Source organism: Macrosteles quadrilineatus, unplaced genomic scaffold (assembly GCF_028750875.1).
Source record: "Macrosteles quadrilineatus isolate MER2022 unplaced genomic scaffold, UCM_ALF_1.0 Scaffold_9__3_contigs__length_116548681, whole genome shotgun sequence".
Classification (NCBI taxonomy): domain Eukaryota; kingdom Metazoa; phylum Arthropoda; class Insecta; order Hemiptera; family Cicadellidae; genus Macrosteles; species Macrosteles quadrilineatus.
The window spans coordinates 75,088,633-75,110,876 of NW_026542602.1; the positions used below are offsets into that span (position 1 = coordinate 75,088,633).

The window sequence follows — 22,244 nt, forward strand, 5'->3', positions numbered from 1 at the left end:
AGATAATTTTTCAACTACACAGGCCCTTCCATCGACCGAAAACAGAACTGCAACCTGTATTTTCTGCAAAGACGCCCACTGGAACGACCAATGCCAGAAGTATAAAACTGTAGAAGAAAGAAAAAGTAAGGTTAATGGTCTCTGTTTTATTTGCCTGAAGAGTGGCCACAACTTAAAAGATTGTAAGGTAAGCAAACCTTGTGTATATTGTAAACAGAGGACAAACCATCATAGGAGTCTCTGTCCCAAACGATTCCTTCAAAACACTAAAAGTACTGAATCCTCTTCTGCTAACTCTATTTTTTCTAAAGAAACTTCCCTGATTTCGGCAAACGAAAATGCAATTTTACAAACTGCAAAAGTATATGTTGTGAATGATGACTTGTCCGAACCTGCTCGAGTTCTGTTTGACTCTGGAAGTCAGAGGTCGTATATTTCAAAGGATCTTGCTAAAAAACTTAAACTTGAATGCAATAATACACAATCTTTATCAGTTTTTTCCTTTGGCAATACAGAAGCTAAGACCATTGAAACCCAAACTGTTACTGCCGGTATTAAACTACTTGATGGTAACTTACTTAAGGTTAACTGTAATGTCGTACCAAAAATTACCGGAATACTTCATGCTTGCACTACAATTGATGTCAGTAAAATCAAGAAACTCTACCCCTCATTGAACTTTGCCAAAAACCAGAATGAAGATTCTGAAGTCGATCTTTTAATTGGGAATGATTATTACCTAGATATTATGACATATGAAAGAATAGAGTTAAAGTCTGGTCTTTATCTGATCGGTTCCAAAGTTGGTTGGATTGTAAGCGGTAGACAAGCATTAAGTGAGAAAACGGACATTCATCATCACCTTGGATATTCATCCTCCTTTCACACTATAATTCAACCCACTAACCATTTTGAAATGAAGAAGAACTTTGAAACGCCTGACTCTCAGACAGTAAAGGGTTTGAATGTAAGGAACTTGCGGAGCATAGAGAATTTAGAAATCCACGACTATCCCTATCAGAATGATGACGCCATAGCTTTGTGTGGATTTAATGATAAGGTAAAAATGGAAAATGTTAGGCCTAAAATGAAATGTCCAGAGTGGAAATGTAACCCTGCAGAGCCGACTGAGGAGAATGGAACTGAAGAAATAGGTATTCTAACTGATGCCTCCATAAACAAGATCGTAGGAACCCCATTTGAAAAAGACTTTGGAATAAACTACTTACAATCGGAAACTGTTCTCGTGAAGTCTGAGGCAGTTATAAACTCAAGACCACTTGTTGACACATCCTTCAGTGAATCATGTGTAACAGACGACATGATTACTACAAGCCACTTTTTTGATTTCGACAAAAAAGGTGGAGCCTTAAAGAAGATGATTGCAGAGAAAAGACCTTACACTACTTTTAAAAGTGAGAGTTCACCTATGAAAGGACCTTGGGACGTTTGGAAGAAAATCCCACCTTGTGGGAGATGGAAGAAGCGAAAGATGGTAGAACTTCACTCAAGTCGAGACGGAAAAATAAGAAGTGCTACAGTGATTCTCAGCTCGAAAAAGAAAGTTGTACGTCCCTTAAATCTCTTATATCCACTAGAAGTGAAGAATTATTAGTGTTTGTCCTTCGCCCGGAGTGTGCCAAAGGCATGGATTACATTAATATATTTAATGCCAGCTGGTTATAATTCATTTGTTATTGTTTTGAACTTATGATTGTTACTATGAAAATACAAAAACTGTGAACCAAACTCTCAACTTATTTCAGTTTTATCTAACTTTTAATCTTATAAAACTAACTAACTTTAAACTTGAACAACTAACTATTTGACAAGGAGTCCGTCAAAAATGACTCCGAAACTCACGCTGGACGGTTATTAAAGATGCACTTAATGAAAAACACTTTGTCATAATGAAAAACACAAATTTTTGTTCTTGAGTTGTAATTATTTTGCAAACATGCAAACACGTCCAATACAAAACCAAGACTGATTATTGAACAGCTGATTATAAAACTTGGAAACATGCTTTTTAAGCACATGTTTCTAATATTAATGTGAGACAAGAATTGGGTGAGGTACATGCCATTAAAACCTGATGATTCTTTAATTAACGCCCTGTACTACACCTACCTTACTATTGATTTAATCTATATATATAAAAGGCAAAGCCCTCACTGACTGACTGACTGACTGACTCACTCACTCATCACTAATACTCCCACTTCCAACTAACCTAGGAGGCTGAAATTTGGTACACTGATTCTTTAGGCATTAAATAGGAAAACTAAGTAGTTTTTATTCTGATCGGACTCTCGGGCTCCGCCCCAGTGGCTCTGGAGTTTCCCATGTTAACCTAATGAGTACTCATATTTAAATGGAATTAATGAATCTTAACAGCTGTTTCAATTAAACAAGTTGGTTCTGTTCTATGATGTTCAATAGCATTAAAGTTACAAGGATTACCAACAGAGTGCAGCACTATAATTTTTTTTTTTTTATATTTGACAACAGCTAATTTCAAACCAAAAGGTGAGTGAGCGTAGCGAACGAACTTCAACCTGGAGGCGAGTTAGCGTAGCGAACGAGCTAACCTGAAGGCAAGTGAGCACAGCGAACGAGCTTCAACTGTAAAGGTGAGTGAGCGTAGCGAACGAACTTCAACCAGGACGTGTGAGCGCAGCGAACGAGCTCCAACCTAAACGTGAGTGAGCGTAGCGAACGAATTTCAACCAGGACGTGATTGAGCCATGCGAACGAGCTCACATATGAAGTTAAACGGGGCAAAGCCCGCGGGTACAGCTAGTATAAGATAAACTCTAATTAAGTTGAGTGTTAACAAACACTAAAAATGAAGTTTACCTTAAAGTAACAGTGAATTCTACTTTGAATATCAGTTGATGTGTGTAGTGTTTGTTGTATGTATTGTTAGGATCAAGGTGCATATCTCCATCAAGAGGTCACACTGTGGTATAGTGGTATACACAATGTAGGTCAATGTTTGTACTAAGAGCTTCACGTCTTGGATAATATACAGGTTTGTAGTTGATCTATATCTTTGAGGTACACATTCCACTTACAGAACGTAATATTACAATAGTTCAGTATTAGATTGAAAATCATGAAACACATATACAACCTTAATTGTTTTGTTTCAAACGAAGACTTACTAACAGTATTCTGGTTTTTCAAATAATCATGTTTTTGTAACTGGACCACTGACATGGTAGTTTATTTTTGATACATCAAATCAAATCAAATCAAATCATTTTATTGGGCCAAATTAACAATTATACAGTTTGCATTAGCCAGGTCAATACAAATATACTATACTACACATAGTACTTTAGATGATTTTAAGTCGATCATAAGAAGTCCCTTATATTAAAAGAACGTCGAAGTTTCCATAAAAAAATACTGTTACAAACCTTCAACTCAAGTAGAGAACAAAAGCCTTGAATGATTTTTGTTAATGAATGTTAAAGCTAAGTTTAATTTTGCTTGAGGAAGAAAAGTTGGTGATCACGGTAACATGTAAAAAGCTGAATAAAAGACAAGTAAAAAATAACAACATTCATAATCCATTTTTGTAATTCATGTATTGTAATTATTGTAATTCATGTTAGGTATTTAAATTCCATAATTAACCAGGCAATTATACAGTATAATGTATCATATTTCATAAAACTGTAGTGGAAAACTAAATATTAAACAATTAACAAAACACATAATCCTGCTTTCGGAAGCAAAGTGGTTTTTCAATAGCGTCTAAATATACATTCATCGTTAATTCTGACATCTCCATAAAGATGGAAAAGTGAAAACAAGTGATATTTAATTGTCGGTCCAAATCTAGAAATCCATAAGTCTAGGACTAAGGCTAAAACCATATTGGCAGTTTACCAAAATACGAGCCCATGTTATATTAGTTGGTTGAGTACCCTTGTACATGTAACCAGATATTTGATTCTTGGATGTCGATGTTGTGTTCTTCTGTTACAGTTATTGGGGAACGTAAAGGTGCAAACGCTTGTGAACTAACAAAGTTGACTTTGTTTTACTTTTAGCAAAGAAGCTTTGTGCGTATAAAGTGAAGCTGAGAGTATTCCAAGAAATAACCAACACATATTTGTATGTAGCATACAAAAGACTTTTCCTTAAACGTATATAGTCTATCAATGTTTCCATATAATATCTAAAATTGTATTTATTTAGGGTTTAGTATTATCTTAATGTATTCAACGTTATGAAAGTGTCTAGAGTATTTACAGACTCTATTTAAGAAGCAAATACATTTCATAAATAGTTATAAACTAAATAAAAAATAAAAAATAAAATATTTTTTTCAGGACGTCTTAAACTTACATTGTTCAGAGCAATCCAATATGAGTGATACAATAACCATAAGAAAATGAACAATATTAAATTCCAAATTCCAAAGTCAATTATACAATACAAAACCATCCGGTTGCAGGTTAATTGACCCGTGAGTTGTAACTGAGTGAATAAACAACAAAGGCAGTCATAACAATGCACCACTAGAGGTCAATAGAGTTGTTTATTTGGTATAATTGCGCAGTGATGAGTTTTATGGCTACAAATTGACACGTTGACTAGGTAAACAAACATTCGGCCTATGAAAATACATATAAAACCACATTTTTCATTACGCATATCAAGTCAGTAATTTTTTTTTTACAAATCTCAAGCCATATGTAGTATGGTACGAGTCATCAGTTTTTTAACTTTTCTGAGTTCTTAGACATTATAAAAAAGGTGTTTCAGAAAACTTTGACTTTTACCGAAACTCGTGATTCTGTAAGTCTGGACATAAATTTGTTACATAAATCTTATTGTATTTACTACAGTCTAGCATTGCTGTAACAAAAAGTGATTCGGGTATTTGTACCTCTGTTATAAAGAATCTTTCCATTTAAGACTATAGTAAGTAGCGTTATATTAAGATCGAAACTGCTAAAGCAACACTTAAATTAAAATTCATAAGTTGTGTATTTTCTTAACTTACTTAAGTACTATTTTCTTCATATATTGCCACGATTGCTTGTTTTACCTATAGCAAAGTATAGTGCATAATTTAAACTAGCCTACTAAAATCTGTAATGTCTATTGTCTCAGTTGGGAGAATTATGACATTGCGTTATCTTGATTCATATATTTTATCCAGGCTTTTAATGATTTAGTAAAAAACTCATATGACAAAATTTTTTTGGTAAATCTGTGAGACTACAGTTGTAGCAAGGGATTAAGTATGAAATATAAGTAATGAAGGTGGTAAAATAAAAGCTGAAGCATGATAAAGTATAAAATGTCAAAATAAGATTGGGTAGAAACTCCGTAGAAATATGTGATTGATGATGTAAACCGAAGGTGTGACAAGCACACTTTCATTGGGCCTTGCAACTTTACTGTACCTTGCAGTTTATTTAGGCTTTAAAAGTAACTCTACTATTACAAAAAATAAAAACAAAAAAATTCTTAAACTGTAATTTATTACAAAATTGAATAAAAGATTCCCAACAGTTATTCAAAGTGAACTATTCTTTGACGGTAATGAAGAAATTACTCTGCCATTTAACCAAACATTTATTACACATATTTATTACAAATCAGGTTTAAACAAACCTAAATGACCATGAATTTTATTTGTATCAACATGACAACAAATTAGTAGTCAAATTGTATTCTTTAGTTTTTTTTTGTCTTTACACATTTATAAAAAAAATCTATCTATATATTTATTTGAAACTGTTTTTCTTTGTCATAGCTAAATTGAGAGAACGGCTGGGCGTAGAAACTCGGAAGAGGTGTCTAAAGAAAGGTCTTGGTCTGTAGATGAGCCATCAAAAGAGAAACGTGGTAAATTCCCTTGGGACTCTGCCCCAGAAGCCTTTAAAGTTGCCTCTTCAAATTTGTTTACCATATGCATAATTCTACACTACTTTTTAATGAAACAGCTGTTAATATTTCAATTGTGATTTATTGCATTTTTCAAAATGAAGTACAGTATTTGCAATGTATTTTTAAAATGTATTTTATTCTGCATCGTGTCATGTTTTGCAATATAATGTTCTACTACCAAATCAGTGGAAAATCCTAATATCACAGTAACTCTTAAAATTATTTCTTAAGGAGTTAACTTAGATCTATTGTATGGCTTGGTTTCTGCCTTTTTTTACCACTTCTTGGAGATTGTACGTAGGTGATATTCTTTGGCGTATTGCATCTATAGACGAAACTTGGGTTGGTGAAATTATTACAATGGAAAAAAGCGATAAATTCTGGACAATTTGATATAGGCTAAAAATAAAACTGAATTAACAATATGCTACATTTCTTGAGCAATCATTGAAATAACCGATTTGCAAACAATGGATGGATAGAAAAAGTCATAGAACACAACCAAGTAGAAGAAAATAAATAATTTTTTTTTCATGTATAATCGTTATTATAGACAACCTAATGCGGCTATGAGAGGGGAAAATTTGTAGAAACACTAAAAACCAAGATCAGCTTTTTGAGAAAAGATAAGATATTTACAAAAGATTTTGATTATATCTAACTGTTGTGTAGATCGAGAGTATTTCCATAATCTTTGTGAGTCGCCTGTAATGCTTCGCAATTGCTCGAATTCGAGCAACAGGTACACTAGTTTTCAATGATTTTAGAAACCGAATATGCCTATTTAATACAGGATAGGTGGATTATATTGTGTTGTTATACATAAATTTTGTAATATAAAGTATTTGTTCTCTTTGTGATATTGTAGAGACGATGGTGCATCTCACCATTTGTGCTCCCATTGTGGTCGAGTAATATAACGATGTAGGTCAACATTAATGCTAAGGGTATCACAACTCGAATATTATACAGCTTAGTAGTTGATATTTATACCATTGAGGTACATCTTTCACTGATAAAATCTTTGATACACCTATATCTAGCTTGGGTAAAATTGATGTTAATGAACTAATCTGTCTTTTATTTAATTTTCTTTGTAAGAATAATTATTTAAACATGCGACTTCTTGACTGTACCGAGATATGATGCATGCTAAGAACAACGTTTAAAGGAGTTGAAGAATTAGTGGTATTGGTAAACTACCCATCAAATGTAGTTATAAATTGAGTGCCTAGAGAAGCCATAACTTACTTTTATTAGCGTCCTGACTAATTCGTTTGTCTGTTATTATAGATGCTTATATTTCATAAATAAACAGGAGGTCATATAAAAAACAATTTATGTAGTAGCAGTTTAAATGAAAACCCAAATATGATAAGAATAACAAAATACTGTTCACACTTTTCCTGTCCAGCCATAATAATGTAACGTTGTGATTTACTGACACACCCATACACACTCATCGTCCAATAAAGTATCTAAGTATAATCATTGTGATAAAAAAAAACTGTGGGCTCGAAGGTCTTTGCCTGTTAATTTTTTTTTCTCTCAGGCTGATGAGTCATGGTTTGAAAATTTGTGTTTTAGCAGGTAAAACATTATTATAATACTTTTACCTTTAAGCCAAAATACCTTTAGGTTTGTTTTTTGTTGTTGTTTTTTTTCTTAGGGGGTGCTAAAACCTTCTTTATTTTTGCTTTCACAAATAACATTTCATTTATATCATATACATGAAATAAAGAATTTATTGTAAGAACAAATGTTTATTTCAAAGGATAAACTACGTGAAAGTATTCTTCAATTCCTATTGCATTGTTGCCTCAAATATGGCGAACTAAGTCTAGAACCAAGACCTAAATAGTTTGTAGCATAGGCAGTTTAGCGAAATGCGAAGACTTGTTATTACTAGTTGGTCGAATAGCCTTGTACATATAGCCAGATATTAGGTACTTTTACGTCGATGTCGAGCTCTTCTGTTACAGTTATGGGTGAACATAAAGGTACAAAGGCATGTAAACTGTAGGAACGTTATTTGTTATGTATTTTTATCCTGAGAGCTTTTTTTACTGTACAATTAAATTGGTGTGGTATCAAAATTAACAAAAAAAAAAATTCAAATGCTGCATTATAATAATAATTTACAAAAACTAAAATTCGATAATTTACTGCGGTGTATTAATATCTTAAGGGGTTGGTCTTAATTGTATACATTTTACAAGTACTTTCCTCACATTATTTCACTTCAGGTATACTACGTGAGAGAAAATAACGGCAATAGTCGGGTAATATAATTTTATTGAATATCTATTAGTAGCTTAGCTAAGCTTAGATAGGAACAAACGTACCACAACAACTACATAATATTTATAATATTCAATGATTCAATTGTTGTTTCGTTAGTTAATTGACCCATGAGTTTCAACTAAATTAGTAGTCGACAAAGACTGTCACAACAATGCATTCTTGAGAGTCAACAGAACTATTGAAATATTAATTAATTGGTAACTAATGAGTTAATAACTTTAAACTGGGGTGTTGATAAGAGAAACATTAATCCTAAAACTTACTAAACCAAAATTATTAAACGTAAACATACATAAAGAATTACATGTTCAATATAAACATGTACAATATATACTTTTGTTACCTACTATCAAGCACATTACAAGTTTGGCTTAAGTAACTGGTCGTGTACACTAGTTCTTACCGGGAAAATGGTGGTAAAGCAGCTCGCAATGCTCTGACCTTGAACATAAATTACACAAGATTTGTGTTGTGTCGAACCCGTCGATCTACAGAGTTATGGAACCCAGGGTGACCATTGGCATTAATCTGATTGCATTTACTCCTGCCTAGCAGTGCTGTACTAGGTCTAAAGGGTTATACCATTCGTACCTCTGTTATATAAACCTTCTGGTTCCCCATGATCAAAGTTACTATAGGGTAAAGTATTTGAGCTCGATAAAACTGCTTAAGTAATGTCATAATATGACTACGAATACACTCCTTAAAATAAAATATTTCCCACATATCCTCAAACGGGATAAAAATAAACCGCCATTGCAACTATCGTAATATATATTTTTTTTTCTCAGCTGACAGTTATGTCAACTGCGTTTTTTGAAGAATAATTGACGGGAGTTAAGCTTTAAAATTACATGCTGAAAAAAACTGTCAATACTGTTTAATACTTTTCATTGAAGTGGCGACCATACAAAATAGGTATTTTAAGCCAAGTATGAATGGAGATGAGTGTAGGATGAGTGGCGCGATATTGTAGTCTTGTTAGTGACTAAGGTTGACATATTCTTAGACACAGCTGTTAATTAATAGCCCATAGAGCTAATGGCAACTGAGAGACATAAAGTTTATAGTGGAATCTGAACCACAGTTTTGCCTTGGTATTAACTATCACCATCACTGTAGATCACCGGTGGTACACTTGAAAATAGACGTTTCCGTTGTAATTTGTTTCACCTTAAAACCAAAATATGGGCAAATTTGGTTATTTTTCCTAGATGTCTTACCTTGACACTATGAATCTAGAATCTAAGAAATGTCGACAAGGTTTAGGTCAGTGTGAATATCGCAAATAAAACTGTACATTTGTAAAAATATCTCATTGTGTTAGATAGAATCAAAAATAATAATTTAAAATTAAAAAACTAAGTTTCTCTCATAAAGTATGCAAAGATAATCGTGGAGGGAATGTATAGTTGTGTACGTATAAGACTTTTATTGTTTAGCTATTGGTTTTATGAGATCGAAAAAGTTTCTCTTTGTGGGTGTTTGTATATCTTTAACCAATATTTGACTTACATCATAGAGAGGTCTTCAAAATTATAGTTTATTTTAGAAAAGTCATCTTATTAGCAAACGTATCTCATGTTAGTATTACAAATGAAAAATTACATAATTACATTTTTTTGAAACATAATTAAAAATGGCTTCAGCAATACACTGACTTCATAACCAAATCTTAAAACACTTAACTTTTGTTTGTAAAAAATCGGTCACCTAAAAAGTACACTTTTTCGATAGACTATAAACCATTGTTGTATCTTGGTTTTGATAAATATTAATTGTAAAGGAAAATGGTTTTGAAAGACCTGCTAATTTATAACGTAAATACCCTTTAATCCGTTTCATTAACGCAAGATTTATCGAAGTTTTTAGCCATCCATTGCAGGTTTCGTGGTTGAGTGAATTAATTTATTACTGTAGGAAAAGAACTAACTATTGGTAAATATATGAAGAATGCAGTTTTTTTGTTGTTGATTATAATTGGTATAAAAGTGGTTTATATAGTTTTACATAGAGTCGAGGAATTACTAAAGAAAATACCTTAATTGTAGTGATAGTATGGAAATGAAATATATTTTATTAATTGAATCTATTAAATGGACTAAGAATATGCTTAAGAATGTGTTTTACCATTGTTTTATTCAATTTGAGTTAGTTAAGTTTAACGTTATAAATTTTTTTGACGACCTTAGTTGTGATGATCGTCTATTTATTTATTTTTAAGTTCATTAGTTATGGAATTCACTACGAATCTATTTCGTTATAGAGAAACTTCAGAAGGTTTTTGATGGTGTGAAACTGGACAAAGTTTTATTTGATCATCACTCGATTAAAGATTGATTCAAAATGAAGCAACAGATTAAATAAGCTGGTAAATGAGTGACAAAAATCTTCTTGACTCTAAACTACAATTTTCAGGTTAATATCATGTTTGGGTTGAAATAAGCTCATATAAGTCCTATTAAAGTTGGTAATTAAGTTGAGTGCCTAACATAAGACATAACATAAGACTCAACATAAGACATAACATAAGACATAACATAAGACGTAACATAAGACTTAACATAAGACACAACATAAGACTTAAGATAAGACATAATATAAGACGTAACATAAGAAACCGGTCCATATTTTATTTGTGTATCATTAAATTCATGCTAAAATGGCACACCATGTGCTGTATTAAAATTATTGTTATAGTAAAAATGGATGCGTCATTTTACGTCATTGCAATCGATAGTTCAATATATTCAATAGATACACAGCAAAATTAAATATTACTTTTTAAAGAGAGATATTAACCAATCCCATAATTATGTATCACAAAGGGTATTCAAGAGAATGATAAATGTACCAAGACGTACAAAACCCTGTATAGTAAGCGTGATAATGAAACAAAATTTCCCACTAATCTTAAATTTTATCATTGACTAACAAAGTGCGGTCCTTAACTGTATTTTAGTTTTTAAATCAAATCAAACTTATTAAATAAAGTATCCTAGCTAGTAAAAACTTAACATTGGTATATGTAAAACTACATTTATTAGTAGGTATATTGGTTTATATTTGTAGGGACATGACAAACTATTTAACAAGTTTCGAATTCTCTTCCAGTTTGTTTGTTTCGAAACAAAAAATCCATTTGTGGACAGACTCTCAATCAGTTGATCTGAATTCAAAGCATTGACCTGCTGCCGATAACGTTCAGGTCCAATTTCTCCATTACTGTTGTTACATTAGAGAATTCTACCTTTATAAAATAATAAATAAATAGACGAACTATACTCAAACTAACATAAATAAATAAATTGAACTTTATAGTTTTTTGCAACAGTTCGATATTGTATTTATGTATTATAAACGAAATATTTTGTAATATAAAACAATTGCATATGCGATTTCCATTTTGATATAATTTTCACCTAATTTTGTGCATAGGATGTTCTCAAAGGAATACATATTTTGACAATCGTAACCTTTTCAACATAGCCTTAATTATTGTCTGATTACGAATACAAAACTTACTCTCAAACTTACTCTAAAGATAGATAAAAAATGCATAACAAATAATAGCGACGATGAGTTGGTAAATTGGAACTGGTAAATTTGAGGTAATAATAATGTCATTCAGTACGGTTGTCAACAAAAAAGAGTTAATTCAGTTAAATATAATTCAATGCGTCAAAATATTGTTATTTAATTATACTTTATATAATGTATTAACTTTATATTTCGAAACCAGTTCCTCTACATCAAACTATTACATTTAGAAAACTATTTTTGGTTTACGCATATCGTATTTATAAATTTTACTATAAATATGAAGTAATATTTACGTTACCACCTGCAATACAATTTACAACTTTGTAAGCCATGAAATATGATCACGCAAACACAAACAAACACGATCATTTAATAACGGCTAGTATGCAAACAAACTAATAATTTACATGAACTGTTTTCGCTGTTACCGGAATTTATTGCTTAATAATCTAATGGTTCACCAAATGCTCTTAATTTCTTCGTTTTCCTTAATCTAAGTAATATTTGAAGTAATATCTATAGTATCTTTAAAATTTTCTATTCAATATAAGTTTGTTTCCCTGTATGACGCTTTACCCACTAGCTTTAACTGTGTTCTACAATTTTAAAAGATAAAAACTTATTTGAAAATACAATAAGACATTAGTTACAATACAAATATCTTTGTCAAAGGTATGAATTTGATGGTTGTTCCTCGTAATTTAAAACATTAAATAGTTGAGAAAAAACATTTTTATGGACGGGAAAGATCAAGGAATTAGTATAAAATGTATGTTCTTTATTTATTCCGTTATATGTGTCGAGGTTAGAGACACGCATGTGGTATTTAGTTGGTGGATCAATTTTGAACCTATGCTGAATTCGTAACACAACACAGCTTAACACATAGGGATAATTGTTTCTGATTACCATCAATATACCTCTGTTTGACATATTAATTGCACAATGAGCTTAAGTGATCTTTAGGTTGCCCCTCTCAGCCTAAGTTATACAATAAAATCTTAACATTAGTAGTTAACTTACTCTACAAGTCAATATCATGAGGATATTTTCGAAAAAAATTCAAGTCGTTACTATAGGTGGTAATGACGTAAGCTCCTAATTTTAATGTTCAAGAATATATCTAAGTGATAATATTTTTACAATTGATCAGTAAAATGTGTTAACACTCTGTTAAAAATTCTTTTACACCACATTGGAAATATAATTGTGCTTTAATTTATATTTAAACCTCTACCTATACAGTTTGTTTGAAAGAAAACATACAAAAAAATCTAAATCAATTGCCTGAACCTAATAAACCACTGCATTCGGTATTACCTTGTTTTCAGGCAGAAATGCTGTAGATTGTTCCACCTTAAATAAAACAATGAAAAGCGAAGAGAAACTTTTTCGATATCGGTATAAGCAAATAACCAGCCGATAATCGCCCCGATATGAAAGAAGTTTTAAACCCACTCTGTGTTCTTTTACATACGATTCCTTTGGTTATCTAAAATATCAATCGAACCTTTTGTTATATTTTCCTTGAACTATGAGTATTTTTGTGTATTGTGTACAAGGCCAAAATTTATATTGTTAATAGCCTTTAAATAGTGTAATTTAATATATATTAGAAGTTAAAACGCCTTTCATTGCCAGAGGGATTCTTGTAGCGAGGATGCTAAAATCACTCACGGTCAAATAGTTCCATTTAAGTCGATAGTTGGTTTTGTAATAACCAATTATAAACAATAACACTAAGTTTATAATAATATTGTTTTATAACTTCAAGTTTGTACTATTTTCATTTTTTTTGTAATAAGACTAAAAACTAGTTTAAAAAGTTAATGTTTTAATTCAATGCCTTGTTACATTTAATTCACAGGTTTTTGATATTTTATAGTTAAGTTTCTAAAGCAGATCATACAACTTTGTATTACATTTTCTATAATATTGTGAAGCAAAGGATGTGACAGTAACGATAGGTCATTGATTATTCTCTGTGTGATATAAGCCTCTTTGTATTGAACTTTCTTTGGGCATATTCAAAAAGGCTCCTTCAATTGTTGCCTCTTATAAAAAAGCTTATTATGTTATAGACAATTTAAAGATAGTCTGTGGCTCATGAAGGGACTATCAAAAAAGAAATATTAAATAATAATTTATAAAATCTTTATACCCAATATTCTTAATCTGAATTAATGACCTGGTAAAAAAAAACAACTATTTAAATTAAGTTGAAATTGTAGATGATATGAATGGATAAAATAGAAAATAATACAATATAAAATAAAGGGTAATAAATACACGTTTGACAGAGACGTTATAACTATGATTATGAATTGATCGAAATAATAAAGGGGCGGTATCTTCCACGTAACCACAGCCATACGAGTTCAATACCATTATGATGCAATTTGACAACCTAATTTTTTTCATCAATTGTCTAGCAATATTCAGTGTATTGTCTGTTTTAAATGTATTATTAAAAATTGTACCTACGAGGAAGCATTATTTTGGTCATCTATTTTTGCATTTTTTCGAGTATGAATCTATGATGCTTAAGTAATGTAATACGCTTTGGAGGTACGAGGAATTTAACTAAGTCAAAGTTTAGCAATTATACAAGAAGGTTCGAGATCAATGGATTTGATTATCTTGGTGAAACTTGTCCATTAATGAAGTGTTTGCATTGGGTAGATTTAGAATATTTGACCACATCAGTAAATTTAGATTGAATGAAAAAACAATGCCCAAGAAGAAACTTGATGATTCTCCTACCTCAATTATTAATAAGTAAGGGTTAAATACCTTATACTGTCAGAGTAATCCCTAATAGTCTGTAGGCTACAGCAGTGACCAACCGGAACTTCATCAGGCTGTCAAGGACATCAATTTTCGTTCCAGAGGAAGTCGTTGAAGTTAAAATCTATCGAAGTCACCCATTTAATTAAAACACAAACGGAACAAGGACCATAATAAATAAACATCACAGAAACCTTGGTACCAGGAAACACGGTACGCACGAAAAACAGGTCTAGACCATCGATATATAACCACTACGGTAGTAGTTATATTTGGGTCTCTAGACTGAGTCTAGACCTGCCCTCCGTCCGTATCGTGTTTCCTGGTACCAAGGTTTCTGTAATGTTTATTTATTATTTCGTCGTTTCCTTTTGTGTTGTAATTGTGTGATATTAATACATTTGAACCTTGACGACTTTCTCTATAACGAAATTTGATGTCCTTGACAGCCTGATGAAGTTCCCGTTTGGAATGAAGCTGCAGCAGCCTACAGATTACTAGGGATCACTTTGGCAGTACAAGGTATTTAAACTATTTTTCATCACTATACCAGTGATCCGGAGGCTAACAACATGAACCTCAATGGTTCATAAACGCTGCTCCCGAACCATTCTCTTATGTGAATTCCAAATTAATACAAATATCTAAAGTTTGTGAGTTCAGTATTTGGGTAGATCTGCTGCAGTGGACAATGCTTGAAGTTGTCCAAATGCAAATGGACTGCAAAGTGCAATTGTTGTACCTTATATAGTGTTTAAAGCATGGATAGTTGTTATGAAAGATAATTTTACTGACCATGTCTAAGGGAAGATGTATGCTACAAAGTGTATGTTTCTTTTTTCTAGAAAATTTAAAGTTAAGTTTGCATTCCTTTATGAAGTGTTCTCTTTGTGATCGAGTGGCATACACAATGTAGGTCAATGTTCGTGTTCAGGGAACATACCTTGAATGCAGTATACAGCTTTGTAGTTTATCTATGTACAAATTTCACATATTTCCTTTACAAGATTTCTGAAATATTGTTTAAAGTTGGTATACATATAAAACATTCTACATAAATTTTGAAAATCTTAAAAATAATTTCATTGGAGTTAACCTGCATACAATGCAAGTCTATGGTAAGTTTATTTTGTTATCATACAAACGATTATATTCCAAATAGAATATTACTTACACTTATACCTTCAGTATAAACAATGTTAGATAATTTGATTTTATACCGAAATAGAATAATCACATATAATATTTCTGCCAAATTCATACTCAAACTTCATTGAAATTCATTGTGTAGCCCTTGAACTGTTGATAAGACAAAAGTTTAAGGTACATACCTTCACGTCCACAGTTCATAAATGTATGGTCAAACCCACTACATGTGGGACGAGTCTACAATGGACGAAACGTTCTTAAAGAATCACTTGACAATGCCTATGTATAGGCGAAACATGTAGTGGGCTTGACCATACATTTATGAACTGTGGACGTGAAGGTATGTACCTTAAATTTTACTCAAACTTCAGTTTAATTGAATGATGATAACATGATTTGGATAACTAGGAGAACTGTACTAATCCAAAGTTTTGAATTCAAAGCTACTTATTTTTAAGTAAATAGTTAATAATCTCTCACAAATGTCAGATATAGTGACAAAAATAATTTACATTGACAAACAATAAGAATTATATCCAGACAGACCTTAATTCAAGCTATAATACTTAATAAAAATCGAACCGATGCTATATTCCGTTTTTATAATATTTGTGTTGTGGATTTAATTAAATTTTAAGCTGCATGGGATTATAAAAGCCTTATAGCTTTATTTAATATTGATTATTACTTCTGTTTAGGCATCATGTCGTAATGAGAAAAATATATTTTAGACTATTATGATTTTGATGAAGAAGTCCCGAACAAGGAAAGCACATTAACATTTCTTATACAGATTGCATCATTAATCTTCCGCACATGGTTATGAACAAAGGCCTTCAAAAATGTGTATTACTGAACTACCCTGCTAACTTACCCGGCTGTCTTAGATGTATTAAATGCGTAGAAAGTTTTATATGCAAGAGTAACAATAAACCAAGGCCTCATAAGGAAAAACACGTTAAAATGAATACTTTCAATATTTATTACATGCTTTAGTAATTCACTATATATATTATAGTGCGCCCATAACATGTATGTATATAAAACAATAATAAAGGTGTTAAGCGAAGGCATGTTGAATAATTTGATTTTCCCAATCGACGAGTGGCCTAATTGCCGGTATGTTTTAATTTATTAATTCCAGTTTTAATTTAATGTAAATTTTGTCAACAAATACATTTTTAACAATAAATATGAACTGTGAGTATTTCACGTTTAACTAATTAACCCTAACTAGAAGCCCTTTGGTTGTGCCAGACATAGAACGATAACTGTTATATCTTTTATGTGGAGAAACAGAGGAACAATAACAGAGTACAAGAGTTGAAAGAGAGATGTAAAATATTGGTTCAATTATCTTACAAGGTTATGCACTACGGGAATTGTTCTAACTTTCCGCAGCAAATGAGGTCGAATTCTGCTAATCCTTTTTCATCCAAGGATAAAATTTTTAAGTGCTGACAAACTATGTGTGTTTTGTGCACTATTGTGAGCTTATATAATGGAAATTATCCTGTTAAAAAAAGTTTTAAATAAATTGATTGATTGATTGAAGTACACATTATACGTTCGAGGAACACACATTTTATGCATGAAACATAACACATACTAAAACACAGAAAAATTAGCTTAAGGGAATTTTTGTTTACACTCAGATTGTTAAATAGTAAAAAAATATCCAAACAATAAAACAAATGGTATAAATTAACTAGTGTGTTTGGTGGCCTAATACACAACAGATTAAAAGCAAAGTAATAAGTTAATTTAAAGCAAGGTCAAATTAAATCACCTGATCGTTTTTCCTTTGGCTCTAAATTAGAGCTTTGGAAACTATTACTTTCTTTGATATCAGGTGCAAAACAAAAAAGCTTCTTTCTATGCCGAGTGATTACTTTTTATTCTTTTTATAGTACGGACAAACTATGAAATTTAAAATGTACACTTTTTAAGATGGGTCAGAGTTACTATTCTGTTACTAAACTTACGCTACAGTAAATTTCCTTCCTGAAAAAAAAATTATAAATAGGTATTATAAACTGTTCATAAATAGTATACCTCATACACTGCAAAGTTTTTCGACTCGAAAACATAGATTACAAAGTAGTTTTACATAAAAAGATGTCAATGATAAATGCTTACACAGTTAAACAGTTAAATGGACCGTGAAAAAAACTTAAATAAAACAGAATTTGAAAATGTCTAATAAAAGAAACCTTGGTGCTAACTTAATTGCTACATAAAAGACTATGTTCCTGATCATAAAAGTTTAGTTAATCATTTGTGAAAATGGCATTTGAAAAATATTTTTTGCGAATACATATTCATCGTGAAATCAAAACATCAATGTAAAACCAACTTTATTAACTGTAATATATTGCAACTCTAATATTTTAAGAAAATGTTTAATGATTTGTTAATCCTCAAGGGGTCTCTTTTGAAAGATTCATATACTTAAACTTTAATATTAGTATAATATTAACGCAGCTTATGAACTATAAAGCTATTTACTAAAATAAATATTTATTAAACTACTCTAACTCAGGTAATGGATTACAAGGTATTAAATAAGTTTAAAAAGAATATAGTTTAGTAAACAATAGAAAAAGTCTTAATAAGCAATTTACTCCTCTCAAATTAATACTATTATTATTTTTACTGCCAATAAAAATCTCACATGATTATGTAATTACAAATAATTAGTGTGGCATAGAATAATGCTAGGTAATTAACATAATTTAAGGTTTTATGCAACACATAAAATGGTTCGTAATTTTTGGATGAGTGCTTTGGTGTAGTAAGTAGCTTAAAGCTGGTCTGGGAATTATTTACCGCTATTACAGAAATGCCGCTTCTTTATACTGCAGCAGGTTCGTAAAAAGTATAAGACGGTTTCTTCTATGAACTAGTAAATAAAACTAAATATTAATAAAACTCTTTCAAAAGAGTATTCGTAACATATTATATTCAAAACGCCTAATTATTTATAGGGCCTAATTTAATATCAAATAATTCATAAGTAACCTTTTAATCCTCAACTTTTGAAAACAAAATGTTTTGGATGTTGTTTTATCTTACATGCAATTGTTAAAATCCAAACGGAAATATCCTACAATGTATGCAAAAGGAGTGGTGAAAAGAAGGAAAACTTTTGTAATATTGGACGTTTGTCGTTTATTGGTTGTGTACTGGATTTATATGTATTGAATCAGTTTCTCTTTGTGGATGGATATACATTTATACTTTTGGCTTTTATGAAAAGATAATCTTGTGGATGGTTGATTTTTTATAGTTGTATGCATTTTATAACGAACCCAAATTATATCTAAAATGGCTTTAAATAAACCAATATACTCGTATTATTAAACAAACTAAATTAGAGAAGGTTCAATTGGTCAGGGCAACATTTTAAACATTTTACAGGGATCATTATTTAAAAAATAATATTTAGGTATACAGGGTGTCCATAAGTGAGTACAAAAACCATAGGAAGAGTGTTATGGGTCAAATAACAACAACAAAAATTGTTAAACGATTTTCCGAAAGCATCTTATTAAAGAGATGTCTGCTATTTTATTTTTATGACATTATAAATTATATTTATAATAATTGTTACTTAGATTATTAATTCGTACCATAATAGGTTTCTAGTGGAGATGAAAACATATTTATCAGTTTTATATGAATAACCAATTAATTATTTTTATATAAATTTTAGACTGAAATGTAAAAATTCAAAATAAATGTAACCTTTGACTCTGTTTTTTATTGATCTAGTATATTTTCAGTGTTTCATAATGGATTCGATTACTTTTATTTTTCAAGAAGAGAGCTAAAACAAAAATTTCACAAATAGTTACTAAAACTTTACTATAAGGTTTGTAAATAATGCGCATCCACATATCGTGTTATATGAAAAAATAACACACACAAAATCGTAATTTTGTCGTAGACATACAAAAATAGTTTCTATTAAGCTAGAAGGCATAAGAGAAAGAAAACGTACGCGTACATTTGACAGGCAAGATTAATTAATTTAAAACACTAATATTCTGATACAAATATTTTCTTAGTTGCTTTAAAATAAAAAACCTGTAAGAACGAGCGTATTCCCCATGAATATGTGTTCAGGGATACATTCTTTTTCTAAAAGTATCTTTTGCACAGAATCCGTTCTAGTTTTAATTTAGCAGAAAACAAATAGTGCCAAGACCCACTGGGTCAATATTTTATTGTTATCTACTTTATTGTTTGCTATTCATGTACGTTTACTATAGTAAATATATTGGATTTTATCTTATAAATTAAATCAAATAGAATAGGTATTTTTGCTTACGCAATCTTTTTGTTATATCATAATTTTATTGACTAATTTAAAGACTTATTCTTTTACATCGTGTACTTACCTACAGTATGGCTCTCAGTATGCCCCCCCCCTAACTTTTCAACCATTTGAGATATTTGAAATCTGTTTGCGGCAACCTTCTTAGATATGAGGGGCTACAATTAATGTGGTCAATTTTGAAAGTTTTGCCCTTAGGGTTAGTGGGGGTAGGGGGTAGCTCAAAATTTCCAAATGACAAGTATAGTCGAGTTTGGTATCATTTTACAGGTCTTGACAAAACATAACAATTGACCTAAATAAAACTAAAATCGGCCCACTAATAACAAAATGGTGCCCTAAAACATTTCAAATCCAAATAATCATGAGGGTAGCTGAAAATTAACTTGCGCCCCCTTTAAATTGTTTACCATTTGAGATATTTGAAATCTATTTGCGGCAACTTTCTTAGATATCGGGGGGCTACAATGATTATGGTCAGTTTTGAAAATTTTGCCCTTAGGGGTAGTGGGGGTATGGGGTAGCTCAAAACTTTCAAAAAGCAAGTATAGTCGAGTTTGGTATCATTTTACAGGTCTTGACAAAACCAAACAATTGACATAAATAACATTGAAATCGGACTACTAAAAACAAAATGCTTTTACATTTACCCAAGTAACGTACTTGTACCGGCAATAGTAGTAAAGACTTAACCGTCTATAAAGTAACAAATTTATATAAACTTTGAAATGTTATTTTACTAAACACAAAATTGTATCAAAATTACTATTTCCAACAATACTTAGTTTTGCTTCACTTTTTCTTGAATGAATCTACTAACAAAAATGGGTGCTGTAGATACAAAACAAAATGCCTTCGCTAATTTTCTTTCATTGCTTAATAAATTAATCGGTAAGCCCCGAATCCTGCAGTGGAAAGCTGCAAACATTAATAAAGCTTACTTTAAATGAGGCAGATTAAAGAATATTCAAAGTAGAAATTAAAATGATTTGCAGAACAATTATTTTGAACGATAAAAGTGCTTGAACTCAATCCATTAAATCGGGGCTTTATTGGTATAATAATACGAATTATTAAATTAAATTATTAAATTGACACTTCAGGAAAATAATCAATTTCAGATTATTATACCTCAAGAAATAAAATTCCATATTTTAAACTTTTATTTGATGTATTTTTGGGGTCAAGACATAATATATTTAAATTTATGATGAATGTAATGTTTATTTAATATGATTTAAAATTATTGAAATCGGATTACTTGTTTCATATTACAGATTAAACACAAAAATATTTAAGTGTAGGAAAACCTAAGAGTATAGTGTGACAAAATAAATGATTGAAAGAGCTCACTTTTATTATACATAGCACAAAACCCGAAAATTTTTGTTGTTCAAAATTTATCAAAGGTGTATCATGTTTGGTAGAAGATTTTCATTCCCTTTTTAAATAGCGGTAAAGAGTTCTAACATGTCAACATAGTTGGTTTTTTATATGTTATCGAGTTAATTAGCAAATCAGTAAGTGTTCCGGTGCTTGTAATTATGTGATATTCCACAACGGAAATGTATACAGCCTAATATCAACATTACTTATACGTACATATATCTTTTACATTCCCTTGAATTTGTGACATTAAAATATAACATTTCAATTGCTAAATGTTTATATGTTTTCACTACATTGAAACCAGTACATAATTAGACACATTTAAGTAAAAACACATACCTAAAGTAGTCTGAAACTAAATATGTTAGCGAAGAAGGTTTATTTGTTAATTCATAGTTTTACTTAACGTTTATACTCAATTTACCTTAATGTTAGCATGAAGATCACAAAATAAGAGTAAGAAGAAGGTTTCAATACCTGCTATTAGGCAACTCGTTTATATTGCAAAAAGAAAAACTAGTTTCAGCTCCTAAAATGGAGCTTTTGTCAGTCCAAACAAGGACATTTTTCTTTATTTTTACATGAAGATCGTTAAATTACACAAAAAGTAAATATTAAAACGGTGAAACACAAGGTACATTTTGGTAAGTGATTAATCAGTTACAGACGACGCTAATCTGCCGTCGTTGAAGTTTAAGTCAACACTCTTTTTTTCAATACCGATTTAGATTAACAATAACTTTTACGTGTTGTAAAAAGTCCATTAAGCTTATCAGTGGTAAATCATGATCAATTTCTAAAATAAAAGGAATTAGTT

General features: G+C 30.8%; 1 protein-coding gene across 1 annotated transcript; it reads left to right on the forward strand.

Moving 5' to 3' along the window:
• Window positions 1-916: 916 nt before the first annotated feature.
• LOC129003579 (uncharacterized) lies at window positions 917-1,615 on the forward strand. The gene has a single exon (XM_054431876.1). It carries the CDS (start codon window positions 917-919, stop codon window positions 1,613-1,615), a length of 699 nt encoding a protein of 232 aa, XP_054287851.1.
• The last annotated feature ends 20,629 nt before the right edge of the window (window positions 1,616-22,244 follow it).

Excerpts from the sequence above, each read along its gene's own strand:
- LOC129003579 (XM_054431876.1), top strand. The coding sequence starts at position 917 with ATGAAGAAGAACTTTGAAACGCCTGACTCTCAGACAGTAAAGGGTTTG.